The following is a 25,019-nucleotide window of genomic DNA, read 5'->3' on the forward strand; positions in this document are numbered from 1 at the left end:
TAATCCTCATATCGTTATCTAACGATGTCAACCTTGGAATTGAAACCAGTGATTACCAATCATGAAGTGGCTGTGCGTTATGTAACTACTCAAATTCGTAACTGTTCAAAATGGCATGATGTAATAAAGAACATAAATGCATCACCATACTTTTACTTCTCTTTTGCTTCATAGTATTCTTATCTACATACACTTGACCTTCCACATCCCTTCAGAAGTTTGGCAAAAGTTCGAAATGATAACAAACAATACTTCCAGCTATCAACAATTCGAACATCATACAAATGCGCCTCATCTAGGCGAGAGGAGCGTGCCTCTTCTCGCTCGCCATGTGTTATTATTTTGATTTAGTGTGGCACATAAAGTCACTCATTCATTCTGAAATAAGAAAACGCAATATGCTAAGCCGAACTCTGGGAGCCATGTGATTTTGTGCTACGTGTAATGTGGTACGTGTAATCGGTTAATGTGTGACGTCACCAAAATCGTAACGATTCTCTAAATTTGTAGCGTAGTCCGTTGTTATCACCATCGGTGGCAATATTTACGACCAACAACGCAACGCTAGGCTCTTATCGCTAAAGTTGCTTGTTTTCAAATTCAGGCCTCACGCCTACCGATTGCCTAAGGAGGATGTTTGCATCCTAAATGGAACGGTTGCGGCTGCTAGGGCTGGTGAATGTTGTAAAATATTCTGTAACTTGATTTCCATTCAGGCAACCTGCTTGGCATTCATTACCGCGTGGTGAACCGGTCTGCGTGGTTCATGATCATTAATGCAAATCTATGAAATCAATGATGCACTTCTGTGTTGCAAGGAAATATAAGAAAGAATGCGCGTGTACCCACCTGGTACTTGGAACGGCGACGCCGACACAATAGTGGTTATAATCGTCTTACTGTCGCCTTTTCTCTCTACGTTAATAGCCCTTGTCTAGGTAGAAAATGCGTGCGTTAGCGCCCAACCCGGAAAATCAATCAACAAATAATGGCAACAATATGCAAATAAATTGCGTTGTTCTTGATCGGAGCGATCACTATATGATATTTAGGAATTTTATAATAATAGTGTCTGCTGTTACAGGAAAATAGTTCGAACCGTAATAAAACACAAGAGTGAAATTAAATTCCAATGCAAAGGAACGATGCAAATTATATGGTTTATTACTTTTATTAGCAGAATTCCTTGACTTCGTACCGAAACACATCCGGCGCAGCTGTGGGAGACAGTTTCCATTCACTTTGGGCTGGAAATCAAAACAACACATCATTCATAACATTGAAGTTACTATTGTTCTACGTAAATTTGGGCCAAATGAGAAATTTGATGAGATTTTTTATGGAATTATATGACAACAATAACATTATAAAGGGTGGTACGGTAAAAATTTGGCCATACCATTTTTTCATAGCTTAAGACTGGGTACACCAAAACCGAATGATTGACGTCAAATAAATAAAAAACAGCTTATTTTGGGACTAGTAATGGTACATTATATGTAGCTTATACCATAACATTTTCATCAAAATCCATTAATTATAAGTTGATATATAGATAAAACCAACGACCTGCCTTTCTAAAATTGTGTACAAAGCGCTCCATAGTAAATTTTCGACAATTTAAGGACAGTAAAGCACAATTTTGTTTATAGAACTACCAATACTGCTCCGATTCTTATAAAAATTTTACATTATAATACTATTATAAAAATATGTTCTTAATTAAATTTTGAGCGATTTTGTATGAATACTTTAAAAGTTGTAGCAGTTTCAATATAATAAAAACTGTTCGGGTGCCACTTAAGGAAATATAACTTTGCAACGGCCAGATAAAATTGAATGAAATATTTACACAACATTTTAGCATGCATAATATGTATACAAACAGAAATATTTTCATTGAAATCGGTTTACTTTTTCTGGCTATATAAATAAAACAGTAAAAATGTGTTCTTATTTTTGAATCCACTTTGTACAAAACTTTAAAATTACAGATCTCAAGATTCAACAATATCTCCGGAAATACTAAATCGATTTTGATGAAAATTTCATGGTATAAGCTACATACAATGTACCATTACTGGTTCAAAAATCAGCTATTTTGGTGTACGGAGTCCAAAGTTATGAAAAAAATGTATGACCAAAATTTGACCGTACCACCATTAATTCATTAATTGGTTAATCCAAATATGTCTTCAAATTTGCTCCTAGAGCCTTTTCTTACTAAAAGTCCTTGCAATTTCAGGTTGCTAAATTGAGCTTCCAGGAACATAAATGTTCCGACCATGTTCCGAGGAGCATCTTATGCAGCTTTTCAGAACATTGAGCTTTGCTGGAACTTCTGCGTAAACTTTTAAAATTAGGTTCGTTCCTCACTTCTCACTCCTTACTTTATCATTCTCCTCACTTTTCACTGCCCATTTCTTACAGATCAATGTTCACTGCTCACACAACACTTCTCTTCCTTCTCACTACTCCTCACTACTCACTTTTAACTGATTCACACTCTTCACTACTGATTTTTCACTGTTCACTTCTCATTGCTCAGTCCACAGTCCACACTGCTCACTTCTCACTCCACATTTTTCACTGTTGAACCTTCCTTTTGCATCACGTTGGCCGCAGATTACTGACGTAGTGTACGATTTGGATCAAAAATGACCCTAATGCCAAAAGAGGGTTAAACCCAGGGATGCCATATATACAGATTTACCTGTATTATGCAGATTTTTGAGCATCAGTACAGATAACATTTTATATGGAATACAGATTTTTGAGCTAGAGGAGTTGTTAATTTTTTTGTATGGGATACAGATATTTGTAAAAAGTGATACAGATTAAAATAAAAAAACCATGCGAGTTGAAAATCTCGTTAATAAATGCAAATAAATCTACCTTATTCTACAAAAAACTTGAAACAAACATCGAATTGCATAATTACACTAGTTTACATTATTTTTGAACTCGGTAAGCTGATGATCATTTTTGGTGTAGAATCATGCCCTGAGTTCGAAAAGGCGAAGGAAAAAAATTACAGTAGAGCGGATTTTTTTTCGACTTTCCATACAAGGTTGATAATTTGAAATCGATTTTTGTTCTATTTTTAAGCAACGTCACTCACTTCACACATATCATTCTCCGTAATCAATGCTCCGATTGAGCTGAATTTTTTACTGCAACTCGCCTACATATGATATGTCAAATAAACGCTGAGAAAGAATTTTTATATTGTTTTTTTCTTATTGAAAAAAATACATTTCTTCATATATTTTTGGAAATTTGGCTAAAATTTAAGGAGGTCGTCCCTAAAACTCGCCAATATCTTGAATTTCATTAATCTGACGCAAAACCTGCATTCAGATGATCGAATGGTATTGTATTCAGCTTTTGATTTATGGAAAAAGATTTGTAATTGGTTGAACAAAACGCAAGATATTTGAATTCTAGTAAATTCCATATTTTTAAAAGTTGTAAAACTTGATATTGAGCTAAAACTCAAAAACTGTTCTACTTAAAATTTTTTGAAGCACAGTTTCGAAATCAGTGCTAAATTGTACTTCAAAAACTTTGGTCGTTGACAGAAGTTCACGACTTTCGTTTTATTTTGTAAACTAGTGTTATCGAGATATATATGGTACAAAAAATGTAACTGAAAAGCACGAAATTATTATTATTTTTTTTTGAGCTGAGAAAATTGTATTTAATGCTTTTACTTTTGAAGTAAGAATATTAACATTGCACATGAAAGTAATAGGGTCACCAGTTAGCCTTGTGGTTAATGCTATGGATCGCTAATCCGGAAGTGGCGGGTTCGATTCCCGTTCCAGTGTGGAAAATTTTCTACCCACATAGTGTATCATTCTACTTGTGACACAATTTGTACATTGTCATGCAAAGGCAGGCAGAGAAAGCCCTTCATTTAATAATAATGCTCTAAGAACACTAAGTTGAAGAGAGGCAGGTCAAATTCCAATGCGAACATCGAGCCATAAAGAATAAGAAGAAGAAGAATAAGAACATGAAGGTAATAATTTCAGATCAACCACTAAAGGGACCATAAATGACAAAAACATTATCAAAAAAATAGGTCTCGCTTGGTCGCCCACCAAATGAAAGCTAAATGTTTCCTTTTTCATTTGTAGCTAAGAGGGAAATGTTTTATCGGGAAGTTTTTTTTTTTCGAATGAGTGTAATCAGTTTTGTATCCAGTGAATAACTTTTTTTTATCTGTATTAACGAGATTTTAAGCCCTAGGCTAGTTCATCTCGGGACCCACGTTCACTTCCCTTCCGAAGGAAGAACCCACATTTTGTGAGTTTGTCGGGAGTGGGATTCGATCCCAGGTCCTTGTGTTTAACTATGTAGTTTTTATCTTTCTGTGACAACACGTATTAAAATGTTCAACACCTCACCGAAGCTTAACTGGATAACTGGTACCGAGGAAGATTACAAGTGATAGTCGAAATACGCGTACTGTCAAAGGATAAGCAAAATAGGGCGGAATTAAAAGGTACAAAACTTATAACACTCATTCGAAGAGGGTATTTTTATTAGAGGGTTCAAAAAGTCGGTACAAGATCAATTTTATTTTATTTTTCTGATTTCTAGAACAAATTTTCAAGAAATACCCATTTCTTGGGTACTTTTCATCCATACTGTATGGAAAAGATCAAACATTTCACTTATGGCACCAAATGAAATAGGATACCTTAAGCTTTCATTTGGTGGGTGACTTTGCAATACTGATTCTAATAGTATTCTTCTCCAATATACGCCGTGGATTCTGTGGAATAGCTACGAGTCATGTATTTTGGTATAAGGAAATAGGCTGCGAGTGGAGAGGGGGTGTTAAAAATTGGCCAAAAAAATTAACGTCATTTGTGGATTATCCCAAAATGCTTTTTTAATGTTTTTATCAATTGCAAACTACATATTTAAAATGACTGCTAACTGCACAGTAAAAATATGATGCGCAAGAAATCGACTAAAGGAAGCAAATATTTATGATTTTTTTTACTAATGAACAGTACGAAAAGAAGAAGGAACCGACGAATCCATCGAAAATATCAAGTTGAAAAACATCGAATGTTCGAGAGTTGGCAGTACTCACTTCTCACTCCTCACGTCTCTCTATTAATAGATCACTCAGCACTAGTCACTTCCAGTTCTCACTCCTTCATTTTCCTATTTCTTTATTTTTCATTTACAATTCTTTACTGCTTACTTATCACTTTTGACTCTTTCCTTTTCACTTTTTTTTTAAATCACACTACTTACTCAACCCAAGTCCACCATCTTGGAAATTCTGTTCGCCATTTTTGGACTCCAGACTTCTTTCCCATATGGGGCCTTTCAAAAACCACGTAGACTTTCTGGGGGGGTTTCTGGCCAAAGGCTACGCTCCGTACAAATTTCAAAATTTTTGTATGGACAAAAGTCTACGAGGGGGGAGGAGTGGTCTGAGGTGGTCAAATTTTGGTCTACGTCTACGTGGTTTATGAACAGTCCCTATCAGATATACTCATATTGAATGATTTTGGAGCATTAAACTCCATTAAACAGCCACCATCGCATTTTAGACCGCCATATTCTGTATTCTGGTCGCCATTTCTGGAGTCCAGACTTTTTCCCCATATCAAATGTACCACATATTGCATGGTTTTAGAGCCTTAAATATCATTAAATAGCCGCCATCTTGGATGTTAGACATCCATTTAGTGTATTCTAGTCGCCATTTTCAGAGTCCAGACTTCTTCCCCATACCCCATACCAAATATTGCATGGTTTTAGAGCCTTAAACACCATTAAACAGTCACCATCTTGAATTTGGAGCCGCCATCTCGAATATTAGGCTGCCATCTTGAATTTTGGGCCGACATCGTTGACTTTCTGGTCTTCAGTATTGATTTCCACACAATATGTGTCAACCATGCTAAAGATTACAAAAATCGCCACAGTTTGATTTGTCGCATGATGGAACTTGATTCAGTTTTATATACATGCGCGGCAAGTTTTACCGGTGCTGGTCTGGCTCACTGAAATGGCCGTAACTTCGGAACGCCTTAACCGATCCGAACCATTTTCAATAGCATGTGGTAAACTTCCGGTTTGATTCGTGTCCTCTCTCTTCTTCTTGGCGTAACGTCCTCACTGGGACAAAGCCTGCTTCTCAGCTTAGTGTTCTATGAGCACTTCCACAGTTATTAACTGAGAGCTTCCTCTGCCAATGACCATTTTGCATGCGTATATCGTGTGGCAGGCACGAAGATACTCTATGCCCAAGGAAGTCAAGGAAATTTCCTTTACGAAAAGATCCTGGACCGACCGGGAATCGAACCCGTCACCCTCAGCATGGTCATGCTGAATACCCGTGCGTTTACCGCCTCGGCTATATGGGTTTGATTCGTGTCTAAATCCGAAAATCGGCTAATGAGACGTGCCATTAAAGTGAGTGAACTTTTTTTGTGCTCAAACATACAGGGACTACACAAAATGATCGGGACAGGCAAAATTTTCACTTTTCTAAAAATGTTCAACTAGTTGTAACTTTTCGCAAAGTGCATCAAATTTTTTTACTGTTAGTTCATCAACTAGTTGTGTATCAGTGGTCCAAATTTGGGAAAGATCGGGCCATTTTTCACGAAATAATAAAGATTCTTGAAAAAGGTAAAATTATCCGATAGTCAGCTTTGAGCTATTATATCTCCGGATTTAATGAACCGATTGCAATGAAATTTTGACCGTACATAAATCATATAATAAACTCTAGAAAACTTTTGACTAAACTTGAAATTTTCAACAAGAGAAAAAATTATAGCGATTTTATTTTTTTCACGATTTTTTAGCAAATTAGCCTATTTTAAATATGTATTCCATTACTTTTCCAATTTGTTGGCAGCTATGTTGTTACTTTCCTTCAAAACACGTTTATATATAAGTCAATTAGAGAAAATTAAATGAACTATAATTTGCATCTTGAATTTTGAAACGATGTTGAATTTTTTGTTAATTTGGTGTTGTATTATAATTTTCTTCCGTGTTAAGAATTTTAAGTTAAGTCAACGGTTTTTCATAGTTCATTATATAAGTCAAAATTTCATTGCATTCAGTTCATTGAATCCGGAGATATAACAGCTCAAATTTGGATATCGAATAATTTTACCTTTTCCAAGAATCTTCATAACTTCGTGGAGAATGGCCTGATTTTTCCCAAATTTGGACCACTGATATACAACTAGTTGATGAACTTACTGTGAAAATTTGAGAATATTGAATGCACTTAACGAAAACATACAGTTAGTTGAACATTTTTTGAAAAGTGAAAATTTTGCCTGTCCCGATCATATTGTCTATCTCCTGTACATACATACATACACACATCATCGCAATTCGTCAAATTGAGAACTTGACCTTTCGAGCCTTTTATCGAAAATTAGTTTTTTGAGTGATTATATAGCCTTTTAGTACACTTAGGTAGAAGGGCAAAAAACACAAATAGACCAAAATCATCAAACGGTAACATGGGACACCTATGCTGCATACGGTATTTGGGGAGCCTCTTTCTAGCAATCTTCCGTAGAATCATTCGGGCCACGAGCAACCTGAGCGAAAATCGGTCAACCAACGCCGGTGGAAACTTTGATCGTTTGTGGACAAGGGAGAAAGGGTTTGTTTCTGCAAATCTGAGCGTCTATTCCCCAGTTTAGGAGAGGTATTATTCGGCGTTCGAGACATAATACCATAATACTACTACATATGACTAAATTGGGTAAAAGTAGTGAGTGGTAACAACGTCTGTTCATCATGATATGGTGGAGTTGGTGTCAGGCCTTGCGAGCCAGCCGTGGAAACAACAATCGCAACGAAAAGTCAACAAGATAGAAACGCGAGCTAGAACCAATGGCAACGGCCCCAGCGATGAAAAAGGAGAAACGGTATGTAGAACAGCAGATCCTTGAACTTCATTGGGAGCACCCGTATACTCGCTGATGTACTAAAGGACTGCGGGTTCGGCATCGCTGCGCTGTAGAGGTTTGTTGAACAGGATGCTTGTGCGAGCATTGAGAGGTAACCAAAACATTTTACCAGAGTTGTAGAAATACATCCAAGCTGGAAGCAGCTTATATCTTGATGGGATATGCAGAAGCGTGTCATCGGTTGGTGGATAGTCGACGAAAGAACGTGCAGGTAGAATAACTTCAGAATTACAACTTCAGCATAATCAGCGTGCACAGACAACGGAAGCACTGATAATGACAATGACGAATTGTACTACTGCCCGAGTCACGACGTCAAGATCATCAACAGAGGCTTAAATGCTCAGATAGCCCAGAAGAGGGAAATCGGACCGACTTAAGAAAAGTCGATTGTCCAATAACTGACGATCGAGAACGTCCTACGGCTCATATCGACTTAACCCTCTCTTTCCCATGGTAGCACAGGTAATCCACTACTTTGCACTGTTCATACAAATACAGGATATGTTAGATCATTCCCATTTTTTCGTCAGATGTTTGTATATGTTTGATGAACTATTATGCCAGATTTGGTCAAAAATTCTCTGCTCGTTTTTGTTTTAGAGTTAAATGAACAGTGCAAAGTAGTGGATCACCTGTGCTACCATGGGTAAGAGAGGGTTAAATATCTCCACGAACATGGCCGACCATTCGAACACCTTTCCCCAAAACAACATCTTTTATCATTAAATTTGGAGATCACCGCAGCAAACGGTGAATCAGATGCAAATCATTGGAACGATCATATGGATATGGACGAAACTTCTCTGTTATCATCGACGTCGGCGCTAACATCGATTCTGATTAGTAGGTACCTGGTGATAGCAAAACTGTGTTCCTGTACGACTCTCTTTACCCAGAGTTGAAGCTTTACGTTCTACCAGTCGACTACTGAACTGACGAACTGAAAACAGCACTGGTAGATGTAAATCAGAAGATACTATTTCGTAGCCTGTGAGATCCAAGTTGAAGAATATGTGATATTTTTTCAAAGCATGTTTTAAATAAATCCGACAAAAAAAAAAGACAGAAAGAAACTATTTTTTTTGTGTCAGAATGAAAACAACGAATGGCATTTTAAAACTTGCCGAATGATTTCGTACAATGAAACAAGATATATATTTTCAGTGTAATGGCAAGCTTTTTCTTACATACACAACATTCACGAGCTTACTTTAGACCTCAGATGTCTATGATCCAGCTGATGTGTACAGAGGATTAACACGCTCCATGAGTTTTCGAACGGAAGATTTTTGCGTACCATCTATGGCGGATTGTCGATGAAAGACGGAAGGACGGAAGTGAAGAGCTGCATAGTCTGCTAAGAGAACCAACCATCATCTTTCACACCGGTACGAGACAACGTGGTGTGCAGTGTGATGCATGGGTCTAATAATAGGAAGACGATGTGCTGACCCTTCGCAGGGTGCGTGCCTGGAGACGCACAGCCATGGAGTCGATGGAAAAGGCTCATCATACAGCAGAGAAAATCTTAGGGCAGTGTTGCCATACGAGGGTGAGCTCGATGTGGCCCCCCTATAGGACTTCTGGAGTACAGTCAAAGCAGCTATCAACGAAACAGCCGAGTGCACCGTCGTATACGTGAGAGGAGTCGACGGCGCGATTGGTTAGGCGAAGCGCACCTTGGAAGAAGCCAAAGTACAGCTAAATGGAACTGCTGTGTCATTCTTAGGAAACACGCAAGTTCTACTAGAGCCTCAATACATCCCACGAAATGCTGGCCCTAAAGATCAAGGCATCGTGCTGCAACCGAGAAAATGACTAATTCAGTGCAACAGAGAACGAAAATTAGCCGATCCCCACGCTACTTAACTCAACTGAAGAAATCAATCGCATTTTTACACTTTTTATTAAAAAGACAGTACACCGTCTTCAGCCAGAGGCTGCACAGACTGAACATTACATAAACGAGACAACGGACAACACACTTAACACCCAGTGGCCCAATGGAGAATTTTCCGTTTGACGAAAAGTTTTCCCCGACTGGAGCGGGAATCGAACCCGCACTCCGAGGCTTACGAAACGCCTAGACGACTGACGCCGCTAACCGCACGGCCACGAAGCCCACTATTATAGCCCCCTTAAGTATTATAGCTCTTTTACAATTAATGAATGATAGTTTGGATCTAGGGTAATTGTTCCCTTCGTTGTGGTAGTACCTATTGTTGCGGTAATAGCAATTGAGCACTTTTGCGACTGAAATGTTACCAAAAGGCATTTTTAATAGATGTATTATGCTTAAATTATGAGATTGCACCATTTGTGTGCTTAAGATTTACCCAAAAACCTATTTAAAAAAATATTTTCCCTAATATTTTTGCTGCTGTGTTCCTATTGTTGCGGTAGTGTTCCTATTGTTGCGGTATCCCATATGATTTCAATGGAATACCGCAACAATAGGAACCAAAATTAAATTTTACTTCCATAATAGGAACAGTGTGCCTATTGTTGTGGCAAGCGATTTATGATCGAAAACAGAGAAAAACGATAGTTTTTATATTTTTCCAAGCAAATTTGGATAGAAAACTGCCGACTAACGTTTTGAAACCCTTCATTAGATGGTACGATCATTGTTTTATAAATGAATTTACCTAAATACCACAACGATGGGCACACTTACCCTAGTCAATAAACACAAACGAAAACCAGTTCCAACCGCTAAACCACATTCTACCATCCACTTCACATTGTGTTCTACACAATTTCTAAAATTAAACCCTACCATCAATGAGACACTTTTTTTATCTCCTTCGTTGTGTGAAAATCCCCGCAAGTTTATCGATACAATGTTTTCATCGGGTGGGCCTGCTTTCGCTAATCAATTCAATCTCTACCATTCCCATGACAAGCGACGACGACGACGACAACGCCTCTAATCCGATACACACAAATCGTTCAAAGTTCACTCCCCATAACAACAACAACAAACGGTGCTAATTGCACTACTGGACTCGCCGCATGAGTCGATTGAGCGCGAACACAACGCGCCTATTGGTATGGGCTAGATTGCTATCTGACTGCGCGCTGACTTCCACCTTCACCGTGTTCGGGATCAAACAATATTTTCGACGGTCGACCGTCTTATCAGCCAGCCAGCGGGTGTAGATTTTCGCCTTATCAGTTTCACTTTAACCATTTCACCGTCTGCCGCGGCGCAACACTCCGAATCAATCCCTCCGAATCCCATCGATGCAAAGTCAAATTCGAACGTGAGAGTTAATCGTTTCCTCCATCGTTTTCTTTATTTGCAGAAAGTCAGTTGATTGGATGTGCCGCAACCGGCAGAGTTGTTAATTCGGCAGTTGGCGTAGTTGCGCGTATCCTATGTCAACATGACGTCCAAGTTGAACGGCGTCGACGAGGCAATTGGCATGTAAGTTGAACGAAATTGGGCGGAAGACATTTTTCTGTACGTAATTAACGCTTTCATCTTTCGCAGGACACCGAAAGTGGTGGGTCCCCGAGTGGGATGCTGTTTTAGGATAGTTAAATTCATTAACGTCTACTGGCGGGCGTTGGTAGTATTTTTGGCTCCCTTCGTGGCGGCGGGAGTTTTCACGATAGACACAACACCTGCCTACCGATGTATGTACGTAGTGCTGATCATGACGATGTACTGGGTTACGGAGGCGATCCCTCTGCCGGTGACATCGATGCTGCCGATGGTGCTGTTCCCCATTCTGGGAGTGCTGGATACCGACCGGACCTGTATGATGTACATGCGGGAGACCATGCTGATGTTCATTGGCGGTATCATCATTGCCCTGGCCGTGGAGTATTGTAATCTGCACAAACGGGTGGCACTGAAGGTTATTTCGCTGATTGGATGCAGTCAGCGGAGGTTGAACTTCGGTTTGATTACGGTGACAATGTTCGTGTCCATGTGGATTTCGAACACGGCAGCCGTTGCGATGATGTGTCCAATCATGCAGGCCGTGTTGGAGGAACTGGAATCGGTAAGTGAAATAGTGGTGTATGATAAGACTGTATTTTTATTTCCAGTCTCCAGTGTAACATAATATTCAGGGACCTGACAAAATCTTACAAAAGGTTGCTAACACAGCGCAACATTTTTTTGTCTCAAGAGCAAACTTACACTACCCGTCATAAGTACGGACTCACGAAAAGTATTGCAACAATATTGCATCACCGTGACTCACCTCGATATCTTTAAAACCAGAACACCTATAAAATGCCGTCTTCAGAAGAGTTGTTGCTTTTGATCTTCTGAGTAACTTTCCTGAAGACAGCATCTTTGTAAGCCCTCAGGTTTTGGAGATGTCGAGGTGAGTCAGGGTGATGCAATATTGTTGCAATACTTTTTGTGAGTCCGTACTTATGACGAGTAGTGTATGTGTCTCTGACAGATTTTGGGCCGCTGAATCCGAATCTGGGCTCAGATTTGCTCCAGCACGTCAGAATTTTGAGATATACCTCACGCTGATAATTGTTACCATATCGGATTTAGTGCTCATTAAGGTGATACGGAACGACGTGTTATGTATCATATCTTCCCTCTCTTTCTGACAATTTGCCTAGCGATTTTGAAGATGCTAATCTCGATTTCTATGGCACAGAAGAAGCTGAAAAACAATCAGCATATGCACTGCAAATGAGCATACACAATGATAAGGTTTTGTTCCATAATATTAAGTAGAATCTGAGATTACCATCTTAGTAGCAGCAGAGCAGTGGCGGATATTTCCTCGACCGTCCCTTTTCGTCCTTAAGGCATTCCAGGGAGTTTCATGAAGATTCAAGAGCGTATCAGTGCTTTTCATTTGTAATTTAGAACATTTTAAAAGGTTTTAGAGGGGTTTCAGGGAATATCAGAGACGTATCAGTGAGCTCCAAAGGATTCACAGGGCGTTCAAGGCATCACATCAAGTTTAGTGGTGCGAACCTGGTGGGACATAATATTGGGTAATTTAGATTGAATTGTTGATTTTGGTGAGTTTTTGAGACGTCACAGGTGCGTTTTTGGGACTTTCGGAGGGTCTCAGGTGTGTTACATGGGGTCCGTGGAGGTTTTTGGGGGATTTCGGAGCCATTTTAGGACGCTTCAGATGATTTTCAGAGACTCTTTCACAAAAACCCTTGCAATCTGTTGCAACGCTCCTAAACCTTCATAATCCCATTAAAATGCCTTTGAAACCCCTTTCATTTGAAAGTGCTTCTGAAACCCCTTGATACGGACCTAATCTGAAATGCATCGAAACGCCCCTGAAATTTTCCTTAATTCCATTAAAACATCCTTGAAATCAACATAATCAATTTGAAATGCCCTCGAAACCCCTTGGAAGACCTTTCAAAAGCACCCTGAAGCCCCTAAAACATTCCTGAAACTCCCTAAAACTCTCTCAAATGTGTTGGACTGCCCGGAAACCCCTTTAAAGGCTTCTATGATCCCCTCTGAATCGAACTTAAATCCCTTTGAAACATCCCCTGAAACACCCCTAAAATTCTCGTAATCGCAATGAAACGCTATCAAGATCTACCCTTAAAAGGTTCTTGAAATTCTCTAAAACAACCCCTGTAATGCCCCTGAAGCCCTTTGGAACCCCCTTGTTTTATACTCTCTAGAAACTGCCAGGAAAACCCCTTGGCTCCATATCAAATGCTGAAGAGCAAGATCTGTACTGGCAAGCTAGAGTCGCTCAATAAAGCCCTGACTTAATTTAAATTATTTCTTGCGATGCCATTTTAAATGTTTCCCAATAGTATCAAAAAAGGCTCCAGTGTACCATTAAACTTCTTTAAAATCAGTTGAGTACTGACGTAGATATGGTTGAAAAAAGGAAATTGCTATTTGAGAATCTTGTGAAAACATCTCGGCTTTCAGTCAAAGAAAAGCGTTGATTTTCTTATCTCATCGCCAACGTTTCGATCCAGATGTTGGGATCTTCTTCAGGGCTCGAAATTAATCAATTTTGTCTAATCCCGTGTACATCTCACGGTTGATTGTCGCGTTTTGAATTTGCACTGCACAAGTCTCGTTTACTGCCAGCACCCTCAAAGGTAGCGGGTGGGTGGTACAAAATGGAAGGTCTACACCAGGAGGATCCACGACACTTTCCAACACTGCCAGAGCTAACAGCTGATCGAACAATAATGCTAAGATCAAGAGGTATTAGGCGAAAAAGTGCAGGTAACAGCGGAGGCTATTCTCCAGGTTTTTTACCTGGAAGAGATCACCGACGCAGAAGAGCTCGTAACCACAGCAGTGCGAGGCAGATGCACCAAGTGTATCGATCCGCCTGCGAAAGAGTCCGGCAGGCCCGCAGATTACCACGATCGAGCTCCTCGTAGGGGAGGTGAACAAGACGACTTCAGTCGGCAGGATCAAAGTAGGCTGGTCAGTGTGCCCACTCAGCATGGCGGACACAAGTCCTGGGCATGTAAAGGCCTCGACAGAAGCAACCTCTGTAGGAAGTGCGGAGTGCAAGCCCACATCGCCAGGGAGTGCAACTAACTAACCGACGATAATGTAGGTTACACAACTTAACCTGAACCACTGTGAAGCCACACAATAGTTGCTGCGGCAGTCAGTCTCGGAGTCAAGTACAGACAGTAGTAACAGGAGCTGGGTAGCGGATAAGACCAAGCTAGCGGCGATCTGTACAACCGGTCGTTTTCCGGTCCAGGAAATAATTTCCACGTCGTACGAGGGCTTCGCAATGGCGAAGATCAACGGCGTGTACTACTGCAGTTGTTATGCTCCCCCAGGTGAACGATAGACCTGTTCTCGTCTATGCTGGGTTCGCTATCAAGCGCAATAGTGGGATTAAGTCCCGTGGTCATCGGTGCAGACTTCAACGCCTGGGCGATTAAGTGAGAGGGCGACTTGACTAACGCAAGAGGCTGGACTTTACTCGAAGCTATCGTAAGACTGCACGTGGATGTCACGAACGTAGGCGACAGTAGGAACGATGCAGAGTTCATCATTTATGTGACCTTCTGGAACCCGTGTCTAAACCCTAGCTCGGACTGGAGGGTCGACGATGGATACACGCACAGTGACCATCTGGCGATTCGATACAGGGTGGAACACGGAGGTCAGAAATCCCCGATGACGGCTGAATGTCATCGTTCGTCATAGAGGATGGCTGACCTCACGCTTTGATAAGCCGAGATTTGTGAAGCGATTGCTTATGGAGGGTAACATCGATGATCTAGTCGGAACCCTAAGCCGTGTATGCGACGCCGCAATACCAAGACGATCCCTACCCATAAATAGACGCAAACCGGTACACTGGTGGTGTCCAGAAATCGCAGAACTCCGGGCATTCTGCCCAAGAGCTAAGCCAAGACGACCCCATAGGGTCGACCCATAGGGTGATGCCTACAGAGTAGTCATGGCTAAAACAAAGGGCGCCTCAGCACCCCCAGAACACTTCTCCGAGATGCGGAAAAAGATCGTGGAAACGCTGTTCCTACGCCACGATACAAGACTATGGGCTCCGTCCCCTATGGCCAAACCGGCCATAGCGAAGTCGCCCCGGTAACGAACGACGAACTCATTGCAATAGAGAAGTCACTTAAGATGAACAAGGCTCCGGGTTCGAACGGTGGCCATAAAGACGGCCATCAAGGCTAACCCTGACATGTTCAGAATGGCTATACAGATGTGTCTAGACAGAGGAGAATTTCCGGTGAGGTGGGAAAGGCAAAGATTGGTTCTACTGCCCAAACCCGGGAAGCCACTTGGTGAACCGTCAGCATACATACCTTCTGGAAACCACCGGGAAACTGCTGGAATGGATTATTCTGTCGAGGCTGATGGTCTATACCGAGAAACCCCTTGACTCTGGCCTCTCGGATAACCAGTTCGGCTTCCGGATGGGGCGATCGACGGTGGATGCTTACTTACTTTACCGATCAGGCTAAGGCTGGGGTGGCATCTACTGTACATAGTAGCCGTCTCCATCCACTCGGTCCATGACTGTTTATCTCCAGTTCCGCACTCTGCGTAGGACCGACGTGACCCGCCCACCGTAGCCTTCCGATTTTCGCGGTATGGACGATGGTTGGTTCTCTCAGCAGCTGTTGCAGCTCGTGGTTCATTCGCCTTCTCCAAGTCTCGTCTTCCATCTGCACTCCGCCGTAGATGGTACGCAACACCTTCCGTTCGAAATCTCCAAGGGCGCGTTGGTCCTCTGCACGTAGGGTCCATGTTTCGTGCCCATAGAGGACAACCGGTCTAATTAGCGATTTGTAGATGGTTAACTTTGTTTTGTTACGGCGAACTTTATTCGATCGTAGAGTTCTGCGGAGCCCAAAGTAAGAACGATTTCCTGCCACAATGCGCCTCTGAATTTCTCTGCTGGTGTCGTTGTCGGCGGTCACCAGTGAGCTCAAGTACACGAATTCTTCAACCGCCTCGATTTCATCACCGTCGATATAAATTCGGGGTGGCGGGCGCGCTGATTCCTCCCTGGAGCCCTTTGCCATCATGTACTTTGTCTTCGACATATTAATGACTAATCCGATTCGTCTGGCTTCACTCTTTAGTCGGATGTACGTTTCCGCCATCGTCTCAAATTTACGAGCAATAATATCAATATCATCAGCAAAACCAAGCAGCTGAACGGACTTCGTGGTAATCGTTCCACTCGTGTTTATCCCCGCTCTCCTAATTACACCCTCTAAAGCAAGCACGAAAGACCATCACCTTGCCGTAACCCTCTGCGAGATTCGAAGGGACTCGAGAGTGTCCCTGATACTCGAACTACGCACATCACTCGATCCATCGTCGCCTTGATCAATCGTATCAGTTTATCCGGGTATCCGTATTCGTGCATAATCTGCCATAGCTGTTCTCGATCGATTGTATCATACGCCGATTTGAAATCGATGAACAAGCGATGTGTGGACACGTTGTATTCGCGGCATTTTTGCAACACCTGGCGGATGGCGAACATCTGGTCCGTTGTAGCGCGTATCTTGTAGGCAGCGCTCAGTAGTGTGATCGCGCGGTAGTTCCCGCAATCCAACTTGTCGCCTTTTTTGTAGATGGGACACACGATACCTTCCATCCATTCCTCCGGTAATACTCCCTCCTCCCAAATCTTGGTAATGACCCAGTGTAGTGCTCTCACCAGTGCTTCTCCACCGTATTTTAGAAGCTCGCTTGGCAGTTCATCTGCTCCAGCGGCTTTGTTGTTTTTCAACCGGCCAACCTCCTCCTCAATCTCTTGCAGGTCAGGGGCCGGAAGTCTTCCGTCCTGTGCACATACTCCTAGATCTGTTACCATGCCACCTTCGGTACTTGCAACGTCGCCATTGAGGTGCTCATCGTAAAGCTGCCGCCACCTCTCGACCACCTCACGCTCGCTCGTGAGAATATTCCCGTGATTATCTCGGCACATGTCGGCTTGTGGCACAAAGCCTCTGCGCAAGCGGTTCAGCTTCTCGTGTGTCCTTAGCGCGGTACAGCTCTTCCATCGCTTCGCGATCTCGTTCTTCCTGCTGGAGCTTCTTCATCCGGAAGACTGAGTTCTGCCTGTTCCGCACCTGTTTGTAACGTGCCTCATTCGCTCTCGTACGGTGTTGCAGCATACTCGCCCATGCTGCATTCTTCTTGTTTTTCAACTGTTCACATTCGCCGTCGTACCAGTCGTTTCTGTGATTCGGAGTCGCGAAGCCTTGTGCTGTAGCCGAGGTATTACCTGTGGCGGCTCGGATGTCCCTCCAGCCATCTTCAAGTGTAGCTGCGCCAAGCTGCTCTTCTGTTGGTAGGGCCACTGCTAACTGCTGCGCGTAGTCTTGAGCCACTTCTACGTTACGCAGCTGCTCGATGTTGAGTCGCGGCGTTCGACTTCGACGCGTGGTGATAACTGTCGAAAGTTTTGAGTGCATGCATACAGCGACTAAGGATTGTATCGAGTTGTATTTTCTCTTATGTTATTCGCAATGGGGATTTTTACGGGTGGCTTATTGGGCCTACGCCAACACTCCTGTCTCGCCGGAGGGCCATCGCGCCAATTCTGTTTAACGTCCCAACCAACACAAGGACGCCCACGCTGATGGGGCTACCACCTTGGATCTAGCTGGGCGTGGTGCAGCGTTTCTTCCTCAGCCGCTGGATGCCAGAACAGACGGTGTTTGAGCCGCACCTCCTTGGTGAACCAACGGTCGAATCGTACCTCCTCAATCTAGCTGAAGTCAGAAGGACAACAGTGCCCAGGCTGCACTACCAGCTAAGCACACAACTATTAGCTGGCGGTCTTTGTGATCGCTTGACCCGTGGAAGCATGAGGTACGAACTTGTGAGGACTAGAGCTATGTTGGACGCTCTCCTTAGCGACTCACCGTTTTGCAGCCCCGACGTTGGATGCTATTATGGCTGTAACCGAAACGCCTGAGAGCCAAAAGAAGTGAACAGGAATCCCCTATTGCCCAATCGTCACGCTGGACGTAAAGAATGCATTCAACAGCTTCAGCTGGGCTGCTATCGAGTGCGCCATATACCACGTAGGAGTACCGGTTAGCCTATGCCGGATACTGGAGAGCTACTTCCAGAATAGGGTGTTAATCTATGACACCGAGGAAGGCGAGAGGAGCTACAACAACACAGCGGGGTACCTCAGGGGTTCATCCTGGGCCCAGTACTATGGAACGCGGCGTATGATTGCGTATTGAGGCTCAAACTTCCACTGGGCGTAAAACTGGTCGGCTTTGCCAATGATATTACCCTCGTGTAACTGACAGTAATGCATGCAATTGGCATAGTGGAGGACTGGATGAGGTCGGGGTATCTTACGCTGGCCAGCGCATACCGCACGGTCGTAACGGGGTATGTGTGTTAGCGGGCATGGTGCCCGTGGCGCTAGTGGTGGCAGAGGATGAAGAGTGCTTCGATCGACGCGGCATAAAAGGAGCGAGGCGGATCGCCAGAACATCGTCTATATTAAAGTGGCAGAAGGAATAAGATTCCTCCATCAAGGGTAGATGGACTGTATGAGTAGGTCCCATGGCGAGATGAATTATCACTTAAGACAATTTTTGTCGGGCTCCCCCTTCCCATCCGGGAGATTGAGTCCAACAGTATTAGTCAGGATTCAAGCCTCCAGGGCAGAGAGAACAACTTAAGGCGGTAGCTGGTGGAACGCTTACCAATCGAGAGTACTCATGTACGCCCCTCCTCCCCTACTCGAAGTTATCCCTAACGGCGTACATAACCCGAAGAATCACCACTTGGGTATCTGATTAACAGATTTTCCGATTCTATAAAAAAAGGTTATTAAAACCAGCATTAAACTAAAATTAAAAAATATTAAGTTTTATGACCTCTATAACATTAATTATTCAAATGTTACTGAGGTGTTAGCCTAATGATCTTATTTGCTACATGAAATAAATATTTACAAAGGAAAAATAATATTAATCTTCTCTCAACAGCAAGGATTATGCCAAATGTATGAACGACCAAAGAAGACCAGCGAAGAGGAAGGCATGCTTGGCAACGAAAAGCAATCTGATGAGTAAGTCGAACAGCATAAAAGCTTCTGAAGTTTTCACAAGCACATAATCGAATCCCATTTAATCATTTTCCCAGACCCCTTAAGCCATCGAAAACGACCATCTGTTACTTCGTTGGAGCCGCCTACGCCTCCACTCTGGGTGGCTGCGGAACCATCGTCGGATCGGGCACTAATCTCACCTTCAAGGGTATCTACGAGGGCCGGTTCCCCAATGCACCCGGAATCGATTTCCCCAAGTTCATGTTCTACAACGTTCCCGGAATGTTGATCTACACCTTCCTGACGTGGGCCTACCTGCAGTGGCTGTACATGGGCATGTTCAGGTAAGTCGCAGTATAAACGTCTTAAACTTCAATAAATGACATCTTTCATATGCTTTGGAACAGACCAAACAGCCCCGAAGCCAAGGCCGCCGAGATCGGAAAGGAGGGTGAAGCCGTCGCCCGCCGTGTCATCGAGACCCGCTACAAGGAACTGGGACCCATGTCCTCGCACGAGAAGAGCGTTGCCTTCCTGTTCGTGGTTGCCGTTGCGTTGTTCTTCATGCGTGAACCGGGATTCATCACCGGTTGGGCTGACTTGCTGCCGGGGGTGTTAGTATCGATTAGTGCTGCTTTTTGCTGGCGTAATAATTAGAACAGATGTATTAATTGGTCTTTTTTTTTGTATTTTAGTAAGATCAAGGACGCCACTCCAGCGATGTTTATTGTGATTGTTTTGTTCATGATTCCCGCCAACTGGAGGTGCCTGAAATATTTCCGACGAAACCCCGGTAAGTGTTTACTTTTTCTAGATTTTCTTCCAGCTATAGTCTTATCAGCCCCTAGTTTAGACAACGTCATTATCATGCTTTTCGTTGTCACAGTTTTTTTTTACATTTTGATTTTCTCGTGAAGGTCTTTTGACTGTCTAGCTGATTTGAATAGTTTATTGACACGAATGAATTTCTTATCTTCGATTGGCGTGTTTGGTCGCGTCGGTATAAAACGTCAGTACATAGATTGTAGTTCATGGTCATTACCAAGACATGATAATGAACAAACTAGTAAACGTGTTATAATGACACTTAAATTGCCTGTAAAGTGGACCTGGTGGGATAGTTAGTGAAATGCCTATCACATCGAGGTAATGGGATCGAATCTCACTCCCGATAAACTTACATACAAAATGTGGGTTCTTCCTTCAGAAGGGAAGTAATGCTGCGAGTCCGAGATGAACCAGTCTCGCTTCAAAATCTCAAAAATAGAGATAAAAAATCTAAGTTGTCATATACAATCAGCTGCCCTACCTAATGGGTATGGGACTTTAAAACCACTATTTAATTTTATATTTTTAAAATACATTGTCTACGTACTTGAAAACTCAGGAAAGTCAAGGTTGTGTTCTATATTTAATTTTTCAGTATTAAACTCTATGGAATGAGTTGATGATTGTTAAGGATCGATTTTAGCGGGCAATGCATTCCTTAAAGGATTTTTCCGAGATTTCTTCACGGATCAGAGATCTCTCTAGGATTTTTCCTGGCTTTTCTCACGCAACTCCAACAGGGATTTCTTTCGGGTTTCCATCAGGGATTTCTTCCAACATTCCTTTAATGATTTCTCTCGGGACTCCTTAGGCAATCTTCTCGAGATTCGATTATTGATTTCTTCTGGATGTTTTTCCGGAATTCCTTCAATGATTTCTCGGGTTTTCTTTAAAAATATATCCTGGCTCTCAGGCCCGTGCACAGCATTGGCGGCAAAGGAGATGTGTTTTTCCTAATTTCGGCATAAGGCGAAGGGGCGCCTGGTGTATGGAACATTAGTAATGGAGGTGGTTTAACCCCCAAACCATCCCCTTCCTTGTGCACGGGTTTGCTAGGTTTTCGTCAAAGGTTTCTGCAGAGATTCCATCCATCAGGATTCCTTTAGGGATTCTTTCCGGAATCCCTCCTTAAATTCTTCCCGAGTTTCCTTCAGGATTTTTTTTAGGATCCTTTCACGGATTCCTCCAGGTTTCTTTAAATACTTTTTCCAGCATTTTGTTTCTGGATTCCTTCCGGGTTCTTTCCCGAAAATCTACCAGAGATTTCTTCAGGATTTTCCTGGCTTTTCTAACGGGATTCCTTCCCGGGATCTCTCCTGGCATTCACTCTGGTGTACATCGCAAGATTCATTTAGGGATTTCTTTGGGGGTTCCTTGTGATTTTTTTTTCGAAGATGCCTTCAAAGATGTCTTTATTGATTCCTCACGAAATTATTTTATTATTTTTTTCGGTATTTTTCTCCAGGAATTCCTTCAGCGATTACCCCCGGGATTTCTTTCGAAAATCGTTCCGGGATTCCTTCTTTGATCCTTCCAGACTTTTCTTAAAAGATTTATCCTGAAATTCCTTCAAAGATTCCTCGCACTAGAAACTCTATTTAGGGGTTATCCATTAAGTACGTCACGGTCCTAGGGGGGAGAGGGGTTTGTGAAGGTGTGACAAGCAATGTATTAAGTATAGGAAAAACCCGTACGAAAGGGGGAGGAGGGTCAAAAATTCCCAATTTAAGCGTGACGTACTTAATGGATGCTCCCAGACCCAAAAATATATCCGCAAAGTTCTTTTTATACAAGAGATTATCCTAGAAGTTATCCCAGGATCTTTTTTTTTTATAAAACCATGCCTTGCCTAGGCCTTCCTTTCGATAATGCTCCATGGATTCCATTGCAACATCCTCCAGGAATTCCTTTCGAAAAGTCTTCCATGGATTTCTTTTGATTTTTTTGTTTTTATTTATTTTCGCTAATTCTACACTTATTTCTTTTGATTGTCTCATATAACATCTTCCATGGATCGCTTCATAATTTCCTCTAGAATTTACTTCGGAACTTTTGCAAGAGAACACTCCAGAAATTTCTAAAAAATGCTCTAGAAAAGCTTCCTGCGTCTTTCTTAAAAATTTCTCAAAAGTTTTCAACAGGAATTCGTACGAGAACTATTTCAGAAAACCATCAAGGGATTTCTTCAGAAATGCTTTAATCATTTCTTACAGAAAATAAAAGGTTCTTTCAATTTTTTTCTCTAGAATTTGTTTAGAAAATCTTTCACAGACTCCTTCAGATACTCTTCGAGTGACTGTTTTAGAAATATCCCTGGAGATTCCTCCAGAAATTCGTTATGATGGCCTTCCAAGAATTTATCCAAGAATTCAAGTTAAAGAAAATCTTCAAATGATTTCGTCCAGAGTAGTTCCATAGGTTACTTCAGAAATTCTCCAGGAATTCGATCTTAAATCTAGCAAGACCAGTTCCAGGAATTCCTCGGGTGACATTTTCCAGATTTTTATTAAGGGTTTCTTTAAGCAATTTCTCCAGGGCTTCTTTAAGATACTCCTCCATGAATTTCACCACAAATTTCTTTCTACATTTATGATTACTGATTAGGTAGGTTTTTATGGGTTCCTTCTGAAGCTGTACCACGAACTACTTTGAAGATTCTTCCAGGGATTCGTTTGAATAAATAATATCGGAAAATTCTCCGGGGATTCCTTTGGAAGTCACAGGGATTTGTTAAGATTTTTTTACAAAGACTTTTTAATAAATGTTTCCAGTTGGTTCCTTCTGAAAAATTTCCAGATATTCCTTCCGAAATTCGTTTAGGAATTTCTTCAGTCCACCAGCGTTTTGATCAGAAATTGGCGAAATTACAAAAAAAAAAACCTGCAAAAATTTCTGCCAGGAATTGTTGAAGAAATTTCTCAAAGAATTCTTGGAAAAAAACCTCGGAATAATTTTCGAAGCAATCCCGGTAGGATTTGTGAAGAAATTTTAAGAACACCATGGAATAACTTTTAAAGAAATCCCCTTCTGAAATTCTTGGAGAAACCCCTAACAATTTTTAGAAATTTCAACCTGGTGTGATGGTTAGAACACTTGACTATCACGCTGAGGACATGGGATCGAATCCCACTCTCGACAAACTCACAAAAATGTGAGTTCTTCCTTCGGAAGGGAAGTAAAGTGTGGGTCCCGGGATGAACTAGCCAAGGGCTAAAAATCTCGTTAATACGGATAAAAAAAATCCAGACTACTTACTCTTCCTACTTCCCAAGATTTCTTCAACGATTCTACTGAAGATTTCATCAGACATTCCTTCATGGTTTCTTGCAGAAATTCCTGTTAGGGTTTCTTCTGAAATTCCTAAAAAATGTTAGGGGTTTCTCCTGGAGTTTAAGAAGGGGATTTCTTCAAAAGTTATTCGATGGTGTTTCCAGAATTTTTTTTTACTTAAAATTTATTCACAAATCCTACCGGGATTGCCTCGAAAATTATTCCGAGGTTTTTTTTTCAAGAATTCTTTGAGAAATTTCTTCAACAATTCCTGGCAGAAATTTCTACAAGGATTTTTTTTGGAAATTTCTCTTCGTTCTATCAGAAATATTTCTTGGGATGTCTTTAGATATCACTACAGAATTTGTTCAATAATTCCTCCCGGGATTTTTCAGAAGTTCTTCCAAATTGTTCAAAAATTACTGAAGGATTATTTAATCTTCTGAATGCATTAGATCAGAGAAGAGAAGGGCATCTCCATACAAACCGACCACACGAAAAGTGATAAATTTTAGGCGAGAAAAATCGACTCGATTTATTTTGTTTCTGCCCATTTAGTGACCATCGTGTCAGGCCCGTGCACAGAAGTGGCTTCGACCACTTTTGCAATAATATGGAAGACGTACCAAAGATGTTTTTTGCAGTTGCATGCTGTTATAAAGCATAATAATGGTGTTTCACAAATTATTCTTTATTATCATAATGATATTATACATATTCCAGCACTATCGTATCGCGTACCAAGCAACTTTGACTGTGTCCCCGAAACACATTCTAGTTAAACAAAATCTTTTTGCGAATCAGTTTTTGAGTTGGTGTACCTGCCTCCGAAATAGTTTGCTCTTTCGTGTCAACACGATTGAAATTTTCCGTGTAAAAAGTATGATTTCAACCGCTAGGTGTCGCGACCAACAGCATGAAATATTTATCCATTGCTGACTCCGGAGATGCCCTCGCTGGCATTGTGAACGCGCAACATGCCTCTCTGGGTCATAATAACCCCAATTCACTAGGGTTAAGGAATCCCTGAAGTAATCCTATGATTGTTTCAAGAAAAACCTTAACCTTCATCCAGCCAACGTACATTTTCCACCTTCGGAGAAGCACAAAAATGGTCATAACTTTTTTGTTTTTGGATGGATTTTGATGAAATGCCGGGGACATGGGTGCCTGGTCCACATGGTTCCGGAGTTATTCCGGATTGTCTTGGGGTACCAAAATTGGCCACATACTTTGCGCAAATTATATCTCAAGATCCCGATGAGATAGAAGTATAGTGTCTTCGGCGAATTTGTTCAGCAGGTTAAGAACTACCTGGCAACGGCGACTTTGGGTCGTGATTTGGCCGCTAGGCGGCGCCAGTGTCAAAAATGTTCAAACCCTCATATCTTAGAAACCTGATAAGATAGAATAATGCTGTCTT

General features: G+C 41.8%; 1 protein-coding gene across 4 annotated transcripts in view; it reads left to right on the forward strand.

Moving 5' to 3' along the window:
- The window catches only part of LOC109431669 (protein I'm not dead yet-like), a 52,159-nt gene that overhangs the window by 22,731 nt on the left and 4,409 nt on the right, over nucleotides 1–25,019 (forward strand). For all 4 annotated transcript variants that reach the window (XM_062852623.1, XM_019707919.3, XM_019707921.3 and 1 more), the window contains exons 2-7: nucleotides 11,288–11,409; nucleotides 11,476–11,992; nucleotides 19,437–19,519; nucleotides 19,594–19,842; nucleotides 19,906–20,112; nucleotides 20,194–20,291. In XM_062852623.1, the coding sequence (XP_062708607.1) occupies nucleotides 11,369–11,409; nucleotides 11,476–11,992; nucleotides 19,437–19,519; nucleotides 19,594–19,842; nucleotides 19,906–20,112; nucleotides 20,194–20,291 (1,195 nt within the window). In that variant the 5' untranslated portion in view covers nucleotides 11,288–11,368. The remainder of the gene's footprint in view (nucleotides 1–11,287; nucleotides 11,410–11,475; nucleotides 11,993–19,436; nucleotides 19,520–19,593; nucleotides 19,843–19,905; nucleotides 20,113–20,193; nucleotides 20,292–25,019) is intronic.

The sequence above is a fragment of the Aedes albopictus genome, chromosome 2, assembly GCF_035046485.1.
Source record: "Aedes albopictus strain Foshan chromosome 2, AalbF5, whole genome shotgun sequence".
In the NCBI taxonomy this organism is placed as follows: Eukaryota; Metazoa; Arthropoda; class Insecta; order Diptera; family Culicidae; genus Aedes; species Aedes albopictus.